The sequence below is a fragment of the Merops nubicus genome, unplaced genomic scaffold (assembly GCF_000691845.1).
Source record: "Merops nubicus isolate BGI_N331 unplaced genomic scaffold, ASM69184v1 scaffold11642, whole genome shotgun sequence".
In the NCBI taxonomy this organism is placed as follows: Eukaryota; Metazoa; Chordata; class Aves; order Coraciiformes; family Meropidae; genus Merops; species Merops nubicus.
In genome coordinates, this window is record NW_008594288.1 from 1 (window position 1) to 21686 (window position 21686).

The following is a 21686-nucleotide window of genomic DNA, read 5'->3' on the forward strand; positions in this document are numbered from 1 at the left end:
CCTGGGCACACACTGGCTCATGTTTAACTGGCCATCCACCAGCACCCCCAGGGCCTTTCCTGCTGGGCAGTTTCCAGCCCCTCTCCCCCCAGCCTGGAGCCTTACCTGGGGCTGTTGTGACCCAAGGGCAGGCCCCGGCCCTTGTCCTTGTTCAACCCCCTCCAGCTGAGCTCAGCCCATGGACCCAGCCTGCCCAGAGCCCTCAGCAGAGCCCCTGACCCTCAAACAGATCAACATTCCCACTCCATTTGGTGTCATCTGCAAACTCACTGAGGGTGCCTCGATCCCCTCATCCAGATCTTTGATTGAGATGTTAACCAAGACTGGCCCCAAACTGAGCCCTGGGGAACACCCCTTGTGACCTGCCACCAACTGGATTTAACACCATGACTGAATGTGGTTACCTGAGCTCAACAGGGTCAAATACTAGCTTGACATCATTTATGATGCTTGGCAAATACTTTAAGGCTGCACCCTGCAAGGAAAAGAAACAAGGACATGAAACACATGGAAACTGAGTTAGGAGTCAGTTGGCTTTAAAAGTGTATAAAGCCTCAACAACAATGCCCAGAGCTCACACAGCAAATCCAGTTCTTGTCAAGAGCAAATATGAGGACACCTGTAGAGAACTGGCTTATGATCAAATTTATGCATCCAAAGAGCCTCCAGCAACCACACATCTGCAGTGCAGAGCGGAAGAGGTGAAGGAGGAAGGATTCGTAGCCAAGTCCTTCAGCTTCTGCAAACATCCTGCAGTTCCAGGGATTAAGCTCCCTATAGCCTGACATGAAAAGCACTAGTCAGGTAAATGGACTCAGTGTTCTGCATACTTCAGCATGTCCACGTACACAGCAGGAGGTTATCTGGGCAGCAGCATGGCTTTCATAGATGTAGCACCCAGACAAGTAGGTGCAACAGCAACTAAAGGTCTCTGTGATGTCCTGTGGCTGCTGCCAGCAGGTATTCTGACTGCACAAGAATCAAAGTTGGGCATTAAATCACCCAAATGCTAATTAAAAGTTTACAGTCAGTCTTTCCTCCAAACAGAGAACAGCAGGTTGGGTAGGAGGACTGAAATAAAGCAAGCAATCTGAAGGCCTAATTGCCTCCAGCAATTCAGCAGCCACACTGCATGGCTGCTCTGCTCCTCCTCAGAACATAAAGAGAAGGTTCCTAATCCAGTTGACAGCAGATAAACAAGCAAATATAAAATCAAAGATCCCTATAGGATCCGTTTGTTTTTTCATTGCTTTCATCCCCAGCACCACAGTGACTCCTGCAGTAGTTCAGCATTTCCAGCCCCACCACCCTCGAGTTTGGTGTCACTGGTTGAAGTGTCTTCCACTTTGCAGCAGGTTACATCTTTGTGGGTTGTTAGCTCTCATCCTAGCATGTGCTGAAGGGTTTTCAGCAAAGCCACAGCTCTCATCTTTATTTCATAAACACTGAGGCTTAAATATTCCTTTCCTGCCACACACAGTTCAGTAGAACAGACACTGAGAGGTGGTGTGACTCATCTGAGCGGGTTTTACGTGCCTCTAAGCTTGTCCCTTTTTCTGCCCACCCCTCAGCTGATCGAACCAGTTGATCAAATAAAAGATATTACCTCTCCCTGCAGATTCTGCATACCTTAATCTTGACAGCCTCCTCTAGAGGCCTGTCCATGAGGACGTTGAAGGAGAGGAACAGCCTGCGGATGGCATCGTTAAACTCATCCCCGTCTTCGCTCTTCCCATAAAACCTACAAAGAACAGAAAAAGCTACTTAAACACATAAATCTGGGCTCACAGTGTCATAGTGAGTGAAATACATTTTTGTTTTTTTACTGTGGAACAACATCTTAATGCAATCTCCTTCTGCAAAGACACGAGTGTAGAAATGGCATCCAGGATTCTGCAGTAATTGCCTGCTGAAACCTGTTGCAAGGGAAAAGCTGCACTTTTTTAACTGCTACTGCATCCAGTTCTGCTTGGGATCCCCAGGATCAAGTAGCTCCTTCTGTATTAAATAAAATACAGGGGGAAAAGAATTCCAAATGCTCACTGAAAATCTGTGAAGACATGTTCTGAAGCTGCAGTGAAAGCAGTGTCAGTGACTATATCCTAACTGGGCAATGTGCTGTCCTCACCTAACAAGTAGTTGTGAAGTGAACTTGTTTCTTAAGTTCCTTAATATAAGGAAGTAATTCCAGGTTCTAATTTTTTTAGAATAAAATAAATAATGGGTTCCTTTTCGGCACTACCACTTGGTGCTGACTAGAAGTAACTCCACTGACTTCCACAAGGAGAGCTGAGGATGGCAATGACTTTGGTCTCACCTCAGGTACAATATTCGTGACTGAACAATGAATCTGAAGAGGTACTTCAAGGCTTTCAGGGCAGCAAACAGCAATTCTGTCTTGCTGGAGTCATCAGCGTTTCCCACATAACAGTTCAGTACTTTGGTGAGTTTCCTTTGGAAATAAAACAAAAAGGAGAATAAATACAGACACAGTTAAGTCCAGCTTCCTTATTCCAGAGAGGAGCCACAGTTCAACAAGTAAGTACCAGACAGAGGTTCCTCTTCAAAGCCTATCTCCTTTTGAAATCTTTGGTTTCACAGGATGCCAGGTTTTCATAACCACCTCATGAATTATGAGAAAAGTCTACAAATTTGTCTAGAAAGTCCAGCTCCTTGATCTGCTTTTCTTTTTCCCTAAAATGAAGAGTTCAGGAAGCTACAACACCCATGAGCAGCAAAAATGGACCGACAGCTTCTCCACGTGTTCGTGTTCCCCCGTGTGAAGCACAAAGTCCTCCTGAAGCAATGCTGGCTGAGGGCTTTGAGGACTGTGTATTTGCTCCTATCTAGTCTCTGCAAATCAGAAGATCAGGATCTTCTGTGAGTGCTCCAGCAGCTAAAATTCAGGCAAAATTCTTTTCTCTGCATTAAACAACTCGGAGCACCCGATGTGGTTTGTGAGTGACAGCCAAGCCCCAAACAGCTTCTGCCACACAGCCAGCAGCCAACTCCCTGCCCTGGGGAATTCTGGCCTGTGGAGCACCCAAAGGACAGTAAATAACATCATAGTCCACTTGGCATTACAGAGCTATCCAAGGGAATGAGAAAGCTAAGATACAGTGTGCTCATTAATCAGGAAAGTTCATTTCTAATGAAGAGAATTAAGAATGAGGATTCTCCCATAGGTTACAGGGAAGGAGGGAAGGAAGTCATGTGCAAGCAGTGATTGCATGGCCAGGGAAGGGAAGAAGGAAGCAATCCAGGAAATGGGCACTCCAAAGCTTTGTGGAATTGTGTCAGCAATTGAGATTGTCAACCTTTGGGCTGACAGCCTTCAAAAGAGGCTCAGGGCTAGGAATTTATGCATATCAGTTAAAATAAGAAGAGATCTTTAGGAGGGAAAAGGAGCTTGGTTTCTGGTTTTGCTCTCTCTATTTGCCTCAGTTTTAGCCTTTTGGTTGCCTGTTTACAAGAGAGTCATGATCTTTGAAGCTGAGGGGCACCACATTAAGGATCTGGAAAGTCAAGAGGTTTGGATGTTATTCCTGGTTTCTCCACCAACTTCCTGGGTACCTCAGGCACGTGAGCCACGACTAGCTGCAGCACTTAACCAAATGCCTCATTTAAAGCACACAAAGGCAACAAGTTGACTGAAAGGACTAAATTTTCACATGTACCTGAATAATTCTGCAAATCAGCTTTTCTCTCCCTGATAAAAAAGGACTAATAATTGCAGGCTGAGTTTTTTAATCTGCTTTGGGTTCTGCAGCTAAAAATGCTACAGGGAAACCAAATTACTCCCACTGTCCATACTCCAAATGTGGAGAAATGCAGATTTCCTCTACACAAATGACAGTCTATGTGACAGAGTTTCAAGATGTAAGTGTGATCTCATGTAACCTGCACGTTTAAACCCCACGGTGACATTTGGCCCTTTCCTGAAGTCTGTGGCCTCCTCAGCCTGCCTGGTTGTAGGCAGACAGAGGAAGTGAACACTGTTCTTATCTCTGCTACCATCAACCACAACTTCACTCGTATTATTTCAGCCACGTATGGTTCTACTTCTCCTCCCTGTGACCCCATTCAAACACACTCTGTCCTACAGTTTTAGGGGTACACAGACTCTCTCAAACTTTCTGCTGCTCAAAGTGCTTTTTGGGTGGGGTGGATTGACAAGTTTGAGGAAGATATGAGCCAGACAAAACAGCTCCATGAGCAGCAATACTTATCAGACCACATTTCTTATGAATTTTTATTCCTTCATCTATTACCACAGCCCCTGTGTACTGACTTATGATATTTTCTGTTGCCTTCTGCATATACCTGTAACCATCACCCCTACCTCACCTTATCAATCTTCTATCAGCACCACCAGAGCAAAGCACCCCAAAGCTCTAAGGGAACACACAGACTGTCTGTGTTAAGCCTGTTTTCAATTGGAAATCAGATTGAAAACCATGAAGATGCTTTTACAACAAACACCCAGAGAGGACTACAGGTCAAAACAGTCTGAATCAAACAGTCTGATACAGGATTTTCTGTGATAGCAGTGTCTTCTCCTTACAGAAAAGAATCCTTACAACAGAAACTTTTTATAGGGTGTAAAGAATAATTACAGGGTTTATTTCTCTCCTGGAAACAGAAAAGAATAGGGTGGACCTATGGTCTGTGCTGCTGTAAGGGAAAAGCTGCACTTTTTACACTGCTATTGCACCAAATTCTGCTTGGGTTCCCAGAATCAAGCTGCTCCTTTCTGCACTAAACAAAAAACAAGTCAGAATGAGCATGAGGAAAGGATTCCAGACGTTCACTGTACATCACATGAGTGTAGAGTACTGAAATGATGAGCCAGGCCCTGCTCTGACTGCCAGCCTGTGAGTCTGGGGTTACCAATACTTACACATATGCCAGGGTTGCACTGAAGTGCTTGTAAATATAAGTTTCAAGTACAGGGTTGAAATGCTGGAACTTGATGTCTCCAATCAAAGAAATAATAAATACCTGCCAAAAATTCAAAAGGAAACAGATGTAGAGAGCCACACAGCCTCAAACCCAAACAGAGCTCAGTCTCTAATTGCATGTCATTTGTCTTGCTGGGTCAGGTTTTGTTTGCTTGGTTCTTCTAAAAGCATTAATGCTACAGACAGTGTTATGCATACTCTGACAGTGACTAAATACTGTAGAGTGTGACTACATCATTGCCCAGAGGGAAGGTAGGTCACAGCAACATTTGGAAAGAAAAATCTTGGAGATAAAAAGAGGCTGCTTCTCAAAGCAACAGCAGTGATACAGAAGCAGTACCACTCAGTCTTTATGTGACACTGTCATAGCACAGGTTAGATAGGCACAGAGCTGCTGAAGGCTGTTTTTCAAAGCTAAGAAATGATGCTTTCCAAGCTAGAGCTTGAGATTCTGATGATTTATAGTCACAGCAAACACTCAGTTCTGATACTACAATGACATGTATTAGAGCCAGGACATTCTGTCCCCCTATAGTCAACTCTTCCAAATAATGTCAGCTGCACACATCTCACTTTGTATTTCCTCCTGAACTGTCAGGTACCTATTCACTGATCAGTACAGAGCTTTGCTACTGCACAGCACACCAAAGGTAATGTCTTTTGCACACACACTAAGCAGCCTCTCTAAAGATGCAGAGAACTCCTCGTGAACTCTTTTACCCAGTTATTACAACCTCCTGAAAAGGTTCAGAGGAGCAGTCATCCCTGCTGCCTAAGTAGTGGGCTAGGATTTAGAGTGTAGAGGTTCTATTCCCACCACAGCTACAAATCCTTCACCATCCTGACCCTGAACACATCATTTCACTCTGTGCTCCAGAGAGATAATATGCCTCCTCTCTTCTGTAAATTGCCCTGATCCAAGAAGTCATCTGAAGTAATTGCTATAAACTATGTAAACATTTATTACTGTTTTCCCTGTGGTTACTAAATATGCACCTCAGTCCTAGCTCCTGAAAATGCCTTAAGTGTTTAAATATATTTTATTTCTCAGAGCAAAATACCAATTGCTCATCTCAAGAAAGCACCAGGAACAGACTGAAAACGTGGCTGAAAAACAAATACTCTCAATGTACAAAAGAAGACTCACTCACCAGTGCATCAAACACAAGGAAGTCGTAGGTTTCATTTTCTGACATCTCCATCATTATGTTGAAAAGTGCATCAAGGGTGTCTTGCAAAAACTAGAAGGAAAAAGAAAGAGCCAAACCAAACAGTAAAAAGGCAGGAAAAAAAGACTCCTGGACTCCTGCAGAAGAGTCTACTCTCCTGGATGACTCTCCCCCTGCTAGCCTGCCCAGCTGAACTGTAAATGCTGTCCATGAGAGAATACTGAACAAAAGACCTTGGTCCTGTATTCATTCACAGGCTTGTCATGTTCATCACACTATTCTCCCTCACTACAGCAAGGAGGATCTTTTCTTACCAGCTCTGAATGACCCTACTTTTCTGTTCTCTTGCCTTTTTATCTAGCAAGAGACCTACTGAATACACTTAATAATGCCTTCCCCACAAAGCCTACAAGTTAGGCTTTGAATGTATTGTCTATGTTGTAAAGGATACAGGGAAAAGTAAAGCCACAACTATCTCCCTGATCCTGGTACCATTTAACTTCTGTAATTCTGGTAAACTCCACTAATTGGAGCTCTTGGGGCAAAGTGTAACTTCTGCTCTCCTGTTGCTCAGCAGCTAGAACAGCTCTTCTAGCCTATAGAGATCCACTAACTGGAGCTCTTGGGGCAAAGTGTAACTTTTGCTCTCCTAGAAGTAGAACAGCTCTTCTAGCCTATAGAGAGCTGTTGGGTACAACACAATTACAACCCTTCGAGGTTAACACCAAGCACAGATGTAAGTGTTTGCATAACAAGGAGACTCAAATCTCTGTGCATACCTTTACAATTTCTCCTCCTTCCACCTCCATGAGCTTCCTCAGGTTGTGAGCTATGTTCTGAGAGTTGGAACGCCAGTTCAACAAACCTAGCAGGTCAACTAGCAAGGACAGAACATCAGCAGCAACCCTTCAAGGTTAACACCAAGCACAGATGTGTTTGCATAACAAGGAGACTCAAATCTCTGTGCATACCTTTACAATTTCTCCTCCTTCCACCTCCATGAGCTTCCTCAGGTTGTGAGCTATGTTCTGAGAGTTGGAACGCCAGTTCAACAAACCCAGCAGGTCAACTAGCAAGGACAGAACATCAGCAGTTAGAAACAGATTACAGCACCACAGCTCATTACTGGCTGCAGAACACTACACAAAAAGTACTAGAGGTTATTTTTAGCATCAGCTTACAGGGAAAAGCCACACTGATGTATAAAATATTTCCTTGAGATGGCTCTTTTGTCTTGGCAGGAGAGTTCAGTTCTGCAATGCATGGAAACCTTGGTGCAATCTGATACCACAAGGCATCTGGCAGACAATTTTGCAGGTTTCTCATTCACTCAAGAGAAGGTATCTCAAGCTAGGAATTTTATTGGAGTGTGTGACTTTTCTCAGTAAGTTTAGTGTGTTTACTTCACACTAAACTTACTTGTTTACTTAGTGTGTTGACTTCAAAGCAGCCTCTTAGAGATGGTTCTTAAAGTTGAAATTGAAACTCCTTGTATAAATGACATTATGCTGCAGAGCTGGTTATCACAGTTCTGTGATAAACATCTCAGGACCTCAAGGTTAGTTACAAACAACAGCTGAGGTTTTCAAAGGAGTCTGGCAGGTTTCACACACTTCTTCAATGTTAATGAAATATGGACATATCATCTCTGTTCTATAACTAAATTCATTTACTGCCTTCAAATCCAAGAAAACCTGTGAAACAACAGCCTTGACAAAGAATGAGACATTCAGAAACAGAAGCTACACGCAGGAGGGCAGAAAGATGGAAATGGGCTTGGCCTGCACATCAGACAGGATAAGGACAGTCAGATTCAGTGCTCATGCACATGGATGTATCCCTGGGCATTTAACTGAAGCTCAGACTGTGAGCAGAACAGCTCACACCTATCTCCCAGCAGCTACACCTCAATGGAACCACTGCTGGTGTCATCTGCTTCTTTCCCAAAGTCAGGGAGTATGTTGTACCAAGAGCCTTCCAGAGCCACTGGAAACCTCACATCATTTACCAGCACCTACTGCATTCCTTCACATACATATTTCATTCTTCACTTTGGCCACTTTGGCAGCAGGCAGAGCAGAATTAATGCAGAACAGCATCTGAAGAGTTCAGTCCTAATTGCTACATTCTCAACAGGCAAAGAAGATAATTAACCTTAAGCATGTTTGATTCTGAAAACACATACACACTGTCCCTGACAGGTGTCATTTCTATACAGGCTGACAAACATGTTCAATGTAACATAGGTGGTTTGGATAAAATATTCATCTGACATGGTCTCTAGGGGCTGCATAAACATCTTTGTAGCTCATACCAGCAACGTGATGCCAATGGTGCTGGGACTGGGCTGCCATGAACACAGGGAACAGCAAGAGGAGAGCTAAAGCACCATGCCCACACATGCTGCAATGCCAGAGAATCTGCAGGAGGAAGGTACACAGGAGGAGAGTGCCAGGCTGCTAGTGCAAGCCCTACCGTTCTGGGTGAGTTTGGTGGAGCAGATCAGAGTGGCAATCTGGAAGCTGTCTTTTGTGCTGTCTTTAGTGGGTGTGAAGTTGGCTAGATGGTGGAGATTCTTCCCTGAGGGGGTTTCCTTCTCCTCCATCTCCGTTTTGGTACAAGGAAGGGTTAAATAGCATTTGGCATCTTCCATTTTCTTGTTATCACCCTGTTGGTTGAACACAGCACAGACCAGAGTTAGCTCACACTGAGCACTCCTCATCTCACCTCTTGCAGTTCTCACCTGCAGACACACTTCAACACAGTGACAGCCAGTGAGGGATTAAACATCTTTTCATGTCTGTAGCTGTTTACTCACAGTATCAGTTTGGGTCTCTAACTTTAGGGAACAGAAGTTGCCCATACTGCAAACAAACTGAGCAATTCAAGCCACAGTTTAGGAGGGTTTCTTTCCCTGCTCTCACTTTGTAGCTTTCTACTGCAATCCATTAACTTTTTCCCCTTCCTGTGATTCAAGGCATCAGGTCTCTTCCCACCACACACTGATCCTCCAGGCCTGTTTGTTGCACACTGTCTAGGTGAACAAGCCTAGAGGAAAAATTTTCTGCACAGATACACACAAGGATGCACCAGCTTTGTGTACATGCAATCAGAATATTCATCAGTGAAAGCAGAGCTGAAGGAAACATTAAAAAAAAAATTTAAAAATTACTGTCCTGTTAGTTTACAAAAGTTACTAAAAATCTCTGCAATGATGATGTTTATGTTGCTATAAAAAAAGCCAGCTAAGAGAGTTCTTCTGATGAGTTAAAAAAGTGAAGACTGCAAATGCCCAAGCTACCTTATACACAATCAAATTGTGTTTGCCATCTTGCAGTGTTGTTCCATCTGCATTCATCAACTTCACAAAGCCCATGCCAAAAGCTCTCTCAGACTTATCCCTGGCTGCAAACAGAAAGAAAAAGTCTTTATTAGGAATTGTCTTATTTCTGCCCATGCTCTCCATAATGCAGCTCCTTTATTTAACTGCATCACACGACAGCACAGCAGAGCTCTGAGAGCACACAAGAGCAGAGCTCTCTTCCTCTCAAGGCACTTGGTATCTGCAACTGCACAGAAAAACATCCCCCTTGAAGGATCTCCCACCACACAACTTTAGCAGTTAATTGTGCTGCTAGATGGATGTATATAACCATAGAGATATTTTGGTTGGGATTTATCAAGTCTGCTTGCCAGGTATGATGTGGAAGGATGTCACTGTATCTCCCAGACACCTTAAGAGAATTTTTTTTCAGATCCTTTCAAGGGCTTACTCTCACATTATTGATCTTATTTCAGGGCTTCGAAGTTGTCTGATGAAACTTCTAGGTTTAACTTTCTCATTAGTCTTTCATTAACCTAATTAGAAATCCTCCTATAAGAAGACATCAGAAGCCAACCAGGCCTTGCACTGAATTTTTTGAAGGCCTGGAAATAAATTAAAAACAACACTGAATAGCCAAAGCAGCAATAAGCACTGACAATTGTCTTTCATGGGGGCTAACATGTTGCTCCCTATCTAACTGCAAAACAACACCAGAACCAAACCTTTTTTAAGGCTGTAAAAAGTCTGAATTATTTTTCTTTGCTCGCAAAAAAAAATCCACAACGCTGGAATTAAGTAGAAATGCCAGTGCCACAGCTTTGGTAGCAACTCAGAAATTCTCAGGGAGAGGAGGGAGAGCAGAGTACTCCAGCAGATCATCTCTGTGTCTTTCCAAGTATCTTTGTGCTACTTACACTCCTGTGACGACCGATGACGGAAAGTGAACCTCAAATGGCAACGACTGACTTCTTCTATGGCAATGGACACCTGCACGTGGCAATACAAAAGAAAAATGCAGCACCAGCAACCTCTAGCTCCAGACAATTCACAGGACATTGTGTTACTGTTTTTAAATGAGTTCTGTTTTCTACAGAAAGAAAGCAAGGCTGTGAATGATACACTCCTACCTTTACGGTTTCATACCAGCAAGGCTGCTTGACTTGATAATAAACAACAGACTTGTATTCAGAGACACCTTCATAGCCAGCACCAGGATGGATAGCTTTCTTTGGATAAAAAGACAAGGGGAGGGAGGGGAAAAGAAAATGTAAGGTCTAGAATGAAAGTAAAAAGTATCTTGGGTCAAAAACTTTCAGAGCATATAATTGTCAGTGACTCGAAGTCTGTGCTTCACAGCCAAGGGAACTCAATGCATGTTACCCCACTGAAAGTTTTACAGAATCTTTAAAGATTTGCTCACATCGCTGATTAATTTTAAAAAAATAATCAGTGAGTGTTCAAATTTGGTTACTGAGATCACCTACAATATCTCTCATTCATTATCACAGAGTTTTTGCATACAGTTGATAAATGAGATGCTCTGGACCAGAGCTCTCACCCAGCAAACACAGCAGCCTTGTGACCTCCTGCAAAGGCCATCGTACCTCTTGGAGATTTCCATCCTCATCATGCACAGACATGGTGACTTCCACGTTCTTAGGAGTCTTCTTCTTCCCTTTGTCAAACTCTCCTTGTATCAGGGTGACATAGATATCGTTTCGAACATCCCCTAAAATTCACAGTGCTTACTGAGTTGTTCTCATGCAGTTTTACAGGTTAACATTTAACAGCCTTGTGCATTACATTACCCCTATCACCTTAGCCTTCACTGATACCAGCTACTTAATACCCAGCATCACAAACTGTTCATCTCATACTATATAATACATCTTTTTAAAAGTACCATTTCCCTTTTTATAAACCTCCGTCTTCACCTAACTTTTAAAAAAAATGTCACGAGCTCTATAGGGCTAAATCCACTTTGAAGGGATTAAATATAGAAGAGTCAAACCTCTATGCAACAAATGTCTCTTGACTCAACAGAAACTTTCTCCCCAAATGCACACACACTATCATTTTTCAATTTAAGAAAGGAAGGTTAAGTTTTCACTTGACAAAGCCATAAAAGATAGGCTGGAAGTTTCAAGAAAAATGAAAACAAATTTTCTGATAGCTTTAAAATAAATCTGTTCATAGCAGAAATTCCAGATTTCAACTGGCTCCTTCACTCCATGGAAGTGTAGAGGCATATGGGACCTACCAGGAAGGATGATCTCAGGGAATCCCATTTTGCGAGCCACAGCAGTTGATCTGTCTACAAGGTGGGAAAAATCCTTTTGAACCTGTGCTAGATCACCAGGAAGCAGCTTCAGAGAGACCCAAAGACCTAAGAAAAGAAAGGTAACATTTGTTTACTGAAAAAGAAAGTATGAAAACATGAAATTTATGCTTAACAGAAAACTGTGTCTTCATGTGATCTCCATGCAACAATGGCTTCTGCAACCCAGGGTGGTTCTCACTTCCCCAGTTCTCTGTCCCTAATGCTGAATAAAATCTCACTGGGCAAGTAGATTCTCTCAAGTAAAATCCAAACTTTCAGAGATTAATCTGGTAGTGTATCTGAGTAAAAGCAAGACACACAAGGAAGAGCAGAAGAATCCTCAATAATGCAGTTTAAACTCAAAGCCATCTGGAATACACAGTCAGCCATGTTGCCTTAAGAATCTTTTATGTCCATTTTACCTTAAAAATATTACATTGCTAGCAAATAAGTCATCAGCTAGAGAAGCTCTTTTCATACAAGAAGAGCTCCTGGTTTTATCTTTCTTCCAGCTCCCAGTGTGCTGGGGTGATAACCATTACAAAGACCACATGTTTGGCTCAGGGAAGGTAGCAAACTCCAGTAAGCCTTGATCTCTGGACTTCCACAAGCCATTTATTTCCCTCTGTAAGCAAGGGGGGAACCCTTCCCTGCACGTGGCTTTTACATTAGCTTCCCTCCTGACTGCTGTACCTTGCCCTTTATGATTCACTTCCTTTGCAGCAATGACTTTGTTGAAGACAGCAGTGAGGGGCTCGTTCTCTCCAATCACATGGGAAGTGATCAGTGGGGACATGATTAGCTGTCGTTGTCTGATATACGTCTCCATGGCAATCCTGAGAAGAACAACAACAGAGACCAGGAGGCAGACAAACATCAAACGTGTGCTCTGCAAAAAGAGGGCTGGCCAACAGCTGAGCAAAGCATATACAATTCAAAGTCTCCAGTCTCCTCATCCTTGTAGTGGTGTCCACATTTGTATCTAAGCTCAGCCTCACTACAACAGAAGAAAAACGATGGGGAAAGGGGGGAAGAAAAAAGGTAGCAGACTCATATTAATCTGCAAAGGAAAAACTATCCTTCTTTGCAACCTTTCAGGCCCTGGAATGTAGCAGAAAAGAAAAAGAAAATGCCACACAATCTCCCCTGAAAATACCTTGTAATAACATGTGGCTCCACCAAACGGATTGCTGTACTTAGGACTGTAACAACAGGGCTGAGCCTACCCAAACAAGACTCATTTTAGTTACTGTCCTCTGCTGGAAAAGTGAGCCATGAGTGAGCAGGCAGAAGAGACAAGTCTAACAGCAACACAGAAATGCAAACCACGCTGGGGCTTGAGCTCCTTTCACAGAAAGAGGGAGAAATCCCTTTCCTGTTGTCCACTGACTCACCCTTACAAGGAAATGTGGAAAGTTGAGAGGCAGACAATACAGTGGGTACCACACAGGAGTGACAAGGAGGAGTTGTGTTCTCTGTGCTCAGGTGTTCCTGAAAATCTTACCCCTCAACCCCCAACAAAGTTTTGCAGGTCCCATCCCCCAGACCCCACAATACCATTTTGCAGCATGCTCTGCTCTTACCTCAGCCAATTTGGGTACCCAGCCATTTCAGCTCCATTGCCAGAACTCCCTAAACAATTCAGCCTATCATACAGACATGTAAACCAAGGGGAACAAAGGCTTCAGAGGACTGACAAAAATCTTTTCCTTCAAAGAGCTGACTGCTGCCACAAGCTAATCTATTTGTAGAGACCTTGGTATGCTGCCAGGCTCCCATACAAATCTGTCCTTCTCCAAAGGACAACTGCTTTCAATCAGCCAGATTTGTGATGAACTCTAAGTCCAGTACTTACTGCTGGAATGGAATAAAATGCTGCTTTTCCTCATCGTCCACCTTTCCATGAATGATATCAGTTATGTCCATCACTGCAACGACACAAGTTCATCACACAGTTTTGCCAAGTTGCTAAAGAACACAGACAGAGCTTTCCCCTGTCAGAATGGAAACAATTGCTTATTTTGGGCCAAAGCCACTCATGAGAGTGGCTAAAAAATGATTCTCTGCTAAAAAACAAGTGGGGCTTGGGCATTTCAAGGCAAAGAAATTACACTTAGATTTGAAATGCTGATGATTTTGCAGTTGTTCTGCACCACCACAAGTCTCTTTGTGAGAGTTCACCAGAACTGAACGTCTCATTCACCAAGGCTCTTTTAAAAACTCCAGCTTTATCCCATTAGTCATGAGGAGCAAATCCCTCTTTGAGAAAGATCTGAGCAGTCCACTGCACTGACAGCAGTGCCTCATCTCTTTAGGGGCTGACAAAACAAGAATGAACCGTAACAGTATTTCATCTTCATACACAACTGCCACTGAAAGGTCCCAAAGGGGCTGGCACTAAGAGCTTAGCAGGCCCTGCTGACACACAGCACCTATGTCCCAGTTCCCAGCCCACTGCCCCAGCCCCTGGGCCCTGCTGGTTTCTCCACTGGTGGAGTTTGTCCTACCTGCCACACCGAAGGGCCTCCGGAGTCCACAGGTATGTTTCTTCCCATCCTTCAGCTCCATGTGCCCCACCCTCACAATCTGACACACCAAGCTGACCCTCGGCCTGATCAAGTCAGAACTGCTCAAATCCTACAAGTTATTTAAAATAAAGTTTTATCAACCTGCTTTATGATTGGAAGAGAAGAAAATAAAGAGTCAGAAATTTTTGTTAGATATTTTTGTTAGCTTGTACAACACATACGAAAGGAAATCTCTCATTTTTTTTAAAGTAAAACCTGCTCTTTTCGAGGACTAAGGAGGAAAAAAAAAGAACCAAACCAAAACTACAAAACCACTGGCAATTTTCACACAGCAATTTCCAAACACCCCAGCAACAGTACTAGAAGGAGAGCAAATGATGTTAATTGCCAAAGTACTGGATCCTGATGACCAGGCAGTTAGTTTGTGCCACCTTGGCTACTTGTCAGAAGTTATTCCATTCATGTGCAGTTCTTCCATTAACATCTTGTTGCAAATAAACTCCAACAGAGAAAAGGGATCAGCAAAGCAATGAACTGAAAAACAAACAGCTATGATCTCAAGCCTAGATTTTTGGTACATTTAGGCTCTAACAGAGAAGTGTTTAGCAGGATTTTCAGAACTGCACAAATGAGCAACAGCCACTGACAGTACTACTGCAGAATAACACAACTCTGCTACTGCTTTGCACTGATCCACTAAAAAAACCAAAATCCTTTTCAGCACCATTCCTCTGAGGATGCTTATAACATCTCAAATGTCCATGGGATCACCCCAAAATGCCACATGAGACCCCTTCCTGTTGTATGGGGAGAGGGGAGAAGAGAGAAGCCAAAACTCAGATGTTTGCAGCACAGGGAAGAATTTCTAAGATGTAAATACAATAACTTACAGTAAAGACAGCTTGAAGGTTATTTAGCTTCTCAATTTCTTTAGGCATCCCATTGCTGCCCCAACGAACCAGATAATTTTCACTGCAAATAAAGGAAGAAAAAAACCTAAAGTCAACACCTGACATTGCCATTACCAGGCAAAAGATCAAAAGCTTTTTAATCTTTTAGGAATAGTTGAAAAATGATCCTGAAGTGACTCAATTCAGTGAAGGCAGGAGGCAGGCAGGATTCAGTCACTTCCCCACATAACTCTGCATGTCCACACCTGATAACTTCAGTGATGGAGACAGAGGGTGCCTGCCCTCACACTTCTCTGATAAAGTTCTTCCCATCTTCCCCTACCAGTACAGGGTGCCCAACAATTAGGTGTAAAACTGCACTGACCTGACAGCAAACATCATGTATATACACAATTTAATGGGAAGCAATTAAATCCATCAAGTGTAGTGACAACAGCAGGAAAATGAGGAACAGAAAAAGACCATCTGGGACTGTGAATAATGTGTCAGAGAAACGTCCAGCTTTAAGAAGGGGAGTGCATTGGGTTAGAACCTTGATCTCCTATCTCATCTGAAATTAAATAACCCCTTTCCAAATCACTAGTGGGCCAGCAACCAGAAGAACTGAAAAATTTACCTGCTAGATCTTCCCTTCTAACCTCTATTGGCTTCTTTTGAATGACCTTCATGATGACTAAATTCCTTACACATCTACAAAACCCCCCTACCTGATGAATTTGGAGAGATCAGGATCATAGAGGCTCATTAACAGCTCTGCATCTTCTCCAATATTGCAGACAAAGTTCTTGAAGTTTACATACAGGCTGTATGTATGTGTTGTGTTGAATATTGGCTGCCCTCGGAGGTCCAAATTCTGTTGCAGGGACTGCAAATGAGGAGAGCAGTTCCATTAAAACCAAACACAGAAAAACTTAGTTCTGCTGCCAACATAGCACTGTAGCCTTAAGAGGAATGTAAAAATACACTGGGTAAGAACCTGAAGAGGACAAAGCCAGTGACCAGAGATGTACCTTCTCTTCCTGGATCCTTTCCTCAATCCTTTTGGATGCAGTTTCGTGAGACTTGAAGAGAGAAATTGTGCTGGTTTCATCTGGGTCCAAGATGTTCCCATTGTCATCTCGTACCACCAGGTCCAAACCTAGGATCCTGAGCAGCATCCAAGTCAGAAGACAAAAGAAATGACACAATATGTAAGAAGAAAAAGGTGACTGAAGGAGCACAAAACACAGATCAAACTGTGGACTGCACTAGGCAGCCAGTGCATGTTAACTCTGCTCCTTGCAACAATCATATTGCTAGTTTTCCTGTCTCAAAATACTTACCCTCCATTTTCCCATTAATGGGAAAAATAATTGGTCAGGAAACCTGACTCTAAGATGATGTGTCCTTTGTTCTTGCTTAAAGTTTTTTTTATTTTAAAAACTCAGTATCTATATCTATCAGGCTTATGGATTATGGCTGATGGTTACTCTTTGCCATAAGCTTTCTTGTTACTGGACTTATTTGACCTGAATCAAGTCTGACAAGCAGATAAATGAGTCCTGGAGACAATCCCTGTCCTGTACAAACCAATGAAAGGTGGGGTTTCAGTGGCCCACAGACTCACATTACTCAGTCACTGACCAAGCAGTTTATTTCATCACCAGCATCCAAATCCTGGCTGCAGGTAGCCAGGCACAAATTGTGCTCTGTGGGAAGTGCCATCACGTGCCAGTGTTTCTGCAGAATTAAGACAGGTGATGGTCCCTGCCAAGTCAGAGATCACTGGCATATGAGGAACCAACTGCTACATGCCCACCTGCCAGGCTAGCCACAATGTGATGGGCACCCAAAGCTGCAATTATCCCCTGGTTCCATGTTCCCCTGGCGTGGTGCTTTGCACCATTCTGTATTAATAGCCACCCGGAGCCTTTCCTGCTATTTGGGATTCCCCCCTGCCCTCAAGACCCAGTCGAGTTTACCTGTTGCCATAGTCAATCTTTGCAGTGACTTTCTTCTTGAGCTCAGCCAGCTCATCCTTGGGAAGGGTCCCAGAGAGTATCTGTGACCTCCACTCAATCAGGCTGTATGTCATTTGTTGGACATGCCGAAACTGGGTTGTCTTGTTATCCTGCAGGAAAAAAGGGACAGTTTTTACCTACCAATAGCCTGAAAACAAATTGCTCAGCAATCCTTCTGGAACAGGCTCAGCTGAACCTATCCTACAAGTTGTATTTAACTAAAAACCTCTAAGAAACTGGCATTATATGACAATACAAGGTTAGACCCATGGAACAAACTTCCAGGACTTTGCTTTGCCAGGGTACAAGCCTTGCAAGGTTCTCCTTGCTCAGGATATTATTTCAGAAAAACCTCATGGACAAAAAATAGACTTCTGGGGTTTTCCAACACTTCAAAAGTACCGTGATGGATGTTTTGTATATAGAGGACAGAGAGATGATGTTAAATAGCCACAGTTGTGTTCCAGCAGACTGAGACAGCAATGCCAATTTCATATACAAAGGATATCAAAATATCCTTCTCCCTACCTGACACTCAGAATGTGTGACAGTTGACAAATCATTTTTATGCATGCTTCCCATTTGTTTTGCCTATTTAGATTGTAAGACTCTGAGACAAAGCTTTTAATTGCTTTTAAAAGTCTAGAGGTGATACCAAAAGATAAATAACAATGACAGATGACCAACACTAAAGCCCACAAGGGATTTCTTTCATGTTTAATTTTTTTTTTCCACATGAGCACCATGAACAACATGGTTAATTGGAATCTCTGCCCTCATTGCCAGAACACTAAGCAAATTGAATCCATGGACTCATTTTCCTGGCTGCCTGCTCTCTTATCCTGCCCCTTGATACTCTTGAAATCCATTACATTAAAAAAAAAACAAAAACAAAAGGGATAGCAACAGAAGGCAGGGATAGCTGGGACATGCAGCTATGATGTATATTCTGTTTCCAGGTTCACATTCTGCCCACATGGATTGCTGTGTCTATGTGTGATCTCCAGACAAGAGCTTCAGAGAAATCAGAGTAGCTCTGTGGAACCACAACAGTCTCTCTGGCTGGAGTCTGTCAGCAAATAAGGCTGCAGATTATCTGCTCTTCAGAGCACTCATTTGCATTTACCTTTGCACAGGACTTCATGCAATGGAGTCTTGGTTCATGCCATGCTTTTAAGCACTACCACAGCAGTAGCTGCCAAGAGGTTGTCCAAAAAATGCAATACAAAGCTCATGTGACAGGGTTCCCAGGCCCCACCCCCCAGCCTAGCCAGCTACTCGCTCCTGTTTGCTGCAGCCACTGCATTCTGACCCTTTGCTGTGAAGGCAGCATCTGTAATTACACAGCACTGACTGAACAGGACATCAAAATCTGCCTTGTGAAGAGTGCCCTCCTGCCATTTCTACTCTATCTTTAATTAATGAATATACTTCTCATGCTATTTACTGGTTCCACCCTAATAAAATCAGCCGCAGACCTATAAACCTCCTTCCTATTGCTTCAGACTCAAAGACTGATGCTGTAATTAAAAAATAGCTGTGTGGTAACCTCCTATATTTGCAGCAATATGCATAGAGATAAGTAATTAAGCCTTTAAGAGTGTCAGATAAGACATTTGTGCCACTCAAAAGGGAAGCCAGGCCTCACCCTCTCTTTGCACTGTGGAGTGAGCCAGTTACCAGGATGCCTCTTGACTTGCACTAGGTGTCAAGTGCAGCTCCTCTTCAGATGAAAGCACCACAAATCAAAGGACATTAAACTTTAATCTACTGGGACAAAGTTTATGGTTATGCAGCTCCAAAATGACTGTCAAGAGGTTTCTGCCTGCATCTCCCCCAGCAGCTCCTGGGAACTGGCCAGTGGTATATTGCTGGTATGCTCTGGCAGCAGCTGACTGCATCAAAGCTGTTAATGTTTAACTGTGAGCCCCAACTGCTCAGCACAGCAGAGAGACTCATTTCAATTATTTCCCCATTTTGCTCTCTGTGTAGAACATGAATTATATAAACTATTCTTAATTTTCCCCCTGAGCATACAAATGTAACAGGAGTTATCAACAGCCATCTGGGTGACCATGAAGGGGCTGACAGAGTCTAGATGAGTCTTTTGGTTCCTACAGAAAGATTATTAGAGAAATATTTAGTAAACAAAGAAAAAAAGTGTGTTCTTAACTGGCATAAAAATAATTGCAAAGAGAAGGCAACTTGTGCTGGCTTTCAGGGGAACACAGAGATCTCCCTGTGACAGCTGAAGCAGTTATCTCTACAGCTGTTTACATTGGCTAACTCCTATTAACCAAACGAAGGTACAAACTCTCACCCATTTTAATATTTAATTTGCAGTGGAGATAAATCCACTGGTGCAACACTTGCTGAAAAATACAGAAATTAAAGAAGTGAAATTAAATGCTACCAAAGAAAAAAAAGCCCCTATGTTTCCTTTTTCTCCTCAAATACCTCCTTCCTCCTTTTAGCTGCATTTTTTTTTCTTTTTTTTTTTTTACATACTTCAGGGGAAAATAAAATAAACTCCAACCACAACATTTTCCAAGACTATTTTAAGACTTCTATTGGTTAAGCACACGAACATGAAAAGATTTCTGCTCTTCAGAAAAATAGATTCTGAGGCTAGGATCCTAAAGATATTCAGGGAAAGAAAAAAAGCCAGGAACAAACCTCTCCTTTCACACAGTAATACCATCAGACAGCTTCTCATTAAATTAAGAGGGTGGAACAAATTCTCGTGGTTTCATGGCACACAAACAAAACGTACCTGTGGTCTGGTGAGAGCTGCAACAGGAAAGCTTGCTCTGACAATGGCTAGAGCCAACTTCAAACCATTCTCTCATCTTAATTAAAGTCTGAGAGGACATACCATGCAGGCTGAACTCACTGCTTACTGAGGAAAAATCAAGTTTGACTCTCTTTAATGTGCCTTAATAACCACCTTCAAAAGCAGGCAATTCATTGTAAACTCCAGTTGTGTTTCTTTGAACAAGAACACACCTACTTCAGCAAAACCACCACATCCACGTGTTACTTTGGCTTCTGACTTTTCTGAGGTGACTATCATATGATCAGGCTACTAAAAAGACTTAGTAGATGAGAGGTCTCTCACCACCCTACTGAAAGCTTAATAAATTACATGACTTCTGACAAGTCAAACCTCCCCCCACCACACAGAGCCCTAATCCTCTTCCCAGCCTTTCTCCACCTTGTCCATTTGAGCTGTAGGCACTCTGGGGTGAGGACCAACCATTCTGTGGAGTACCTACAACACTCCTAGAAAGACAGACTTCACACTTGCTGAAGATTCTGTTAAAACAACATCACAGTTTCTTGCCCAGCTACCTTGCCCTCCTACAGGACAGACACATGACAGGCACAGCAGGAGCCTGTTTCACTAGTGAACTGTGCCTCACACACAGCCCCAACCAGCTGACGTGGTGCTGAGTGTGACTTGTGCCAGTGGCTGTGTCTTCACACAGAACAAACACTGCAGCCTGGACTGAACCACAGTCCTGTCTCAGATCACACATCCAGTTCAGTGGGGAGCAGAATATTTTTAGCCTCTCACGGCCAATTTTACAATAATGATAGTTTTACAGTTCTGCATAACGTTCTGTTGAGTCTCAAAGTGCCCTGCAAAAAGCCCAGCCTCCTCTCTTCTGAGGTCATGTCATAAAATACCATCCACTGAAGAAAACCTACCACATATAACTTGTGCCAGATAACTGCCCACTCCCTCAGGGTAGAAGTGAGCTCTTGTCCAAGGGGTAATTCACTTGGAATCACGGTTTCATTTTGTCTAGAGTAAAAAGGAGAAAACAGAAAAAGCAAGTTATACTTGAGATCAAAACACAGCAGTAAAACACCTTTTAAATTAATATGTAAATGGAAATTTCAGAATGCTTGATGTCCACCCAATTCACTCACACACCATACCAAGGTTCTTAAGTTGTTCAATTGGTTCTCCAACATATATATGCACATTGGTTATCCATTTTTAATGCAAACATGTTTCAAGTCTCTCTCAGCCTTGGTCTTACTGGACCCACTCCAGAAACATGCTAAACAGACAGAGATTAAGTTTGGAAGAATCACCACTTGCAATGGTGACTTAGTCAGTTACTAACCAAACAAAAACCCCCAAAAAGTACTTTCTAAAGTCTCTTCCTTTACAACTGCTGTTTTTCTCTCACTACAATGATCACAGAATCAGCTCTAAGAATCAAATGAGGAGTCATTTCCTTACATGTTTTCCAAGACAGGAAGGAATCCACACTCCTGCTGGTGACTTGGCTGTGAGCAGGAGTCTGTTATGACTTGCAGGAGGCCCCAGAGGAGCTCAGTGGAGCTTGATTGACCTGCCTCAACATTAACTGGTTTAGCAGAGCTTTCTTACTATTACAAACATCTACAATTGTTTTGCTATGCACAATGCTCTGGGAAAAAAAAGGTTATGTAGCTCT

General features: G+C 42.8%; 1 protein-coding gene across 1 annotated transcript in view; it reads right to left on the reverse strand.

Moving 5' to 3' along the window:
- Window positions 1-404: 404 nt before the first annotated feature.
- The window catches only part of LOC103768570 (dedicator of cytokinesis protein 5-like), a gene marked incomplete at its 3' end in the record, with an annotated part of 28865 nt that continues 7583 nt past the window's right edge, over window positions 405-21686 (reverse strand). Inside the window, exons 5-24 of the mRNA XM_008935722.1 lie at window positions 20926-21022; window positions 17176-17324; window positions 16225-16360; window positions 15922-16079; window positions 15194-15275; window positions 14283-14412; window positions 13631-13703; window positions 12469-12611; window positions 11716-11841; window positions 11060-11184; window positions 10583-10681; window positions 10370-10442; window positions 9432-9535; window positions 8606-8798; window positions 7102-7199; window positions 6113-6202; window positions 4901-5001; window positions 2318-2452; window positions 1630-1741; window positions 405-475 (exon numbers count right to left, since the gene is read on the reverse strand). Coding sequence (XP_008933970.1) covers window positions 405-475; window positions 1630-1741; window positions 2318-2452; window positions 4901-5001; window positions 6113-6202; window positions 7102-7199; window positions 8606-8798; window positions 9432-9535; window positions 10370-10442; window positions 10583-10681; window positions 11060-11184; window positions 11716-11841; window positions 12469-12611; window positions 13631-13703; window positions 14283-14412; window positions 15194-15275; window positions 15922-16079; window positions 16225-16360; window positions 17176-17324; window positions 20926-21022 — 2295 coding nt within the window. The remainder of the gene's footprint in view (window positions 476-1629; window positions 1742-2317; window positions 2453-4900; window positions 5002-6112; window positions 6203-7101; window positions 7200-8605; window positions 8799-9431; window positions 9536-10369; window positions 10443-10582; window positions 10682-11059; window positions 11185-11715; window positions 11842-12468; window positions 12612-13630; window positions 13704-14282; window positions 14413-15193; window positions 15276-15921; window positions 16080-16224; window positions 16361-17175; window positions 17325-20925; window positions 21023-21686) is intronic.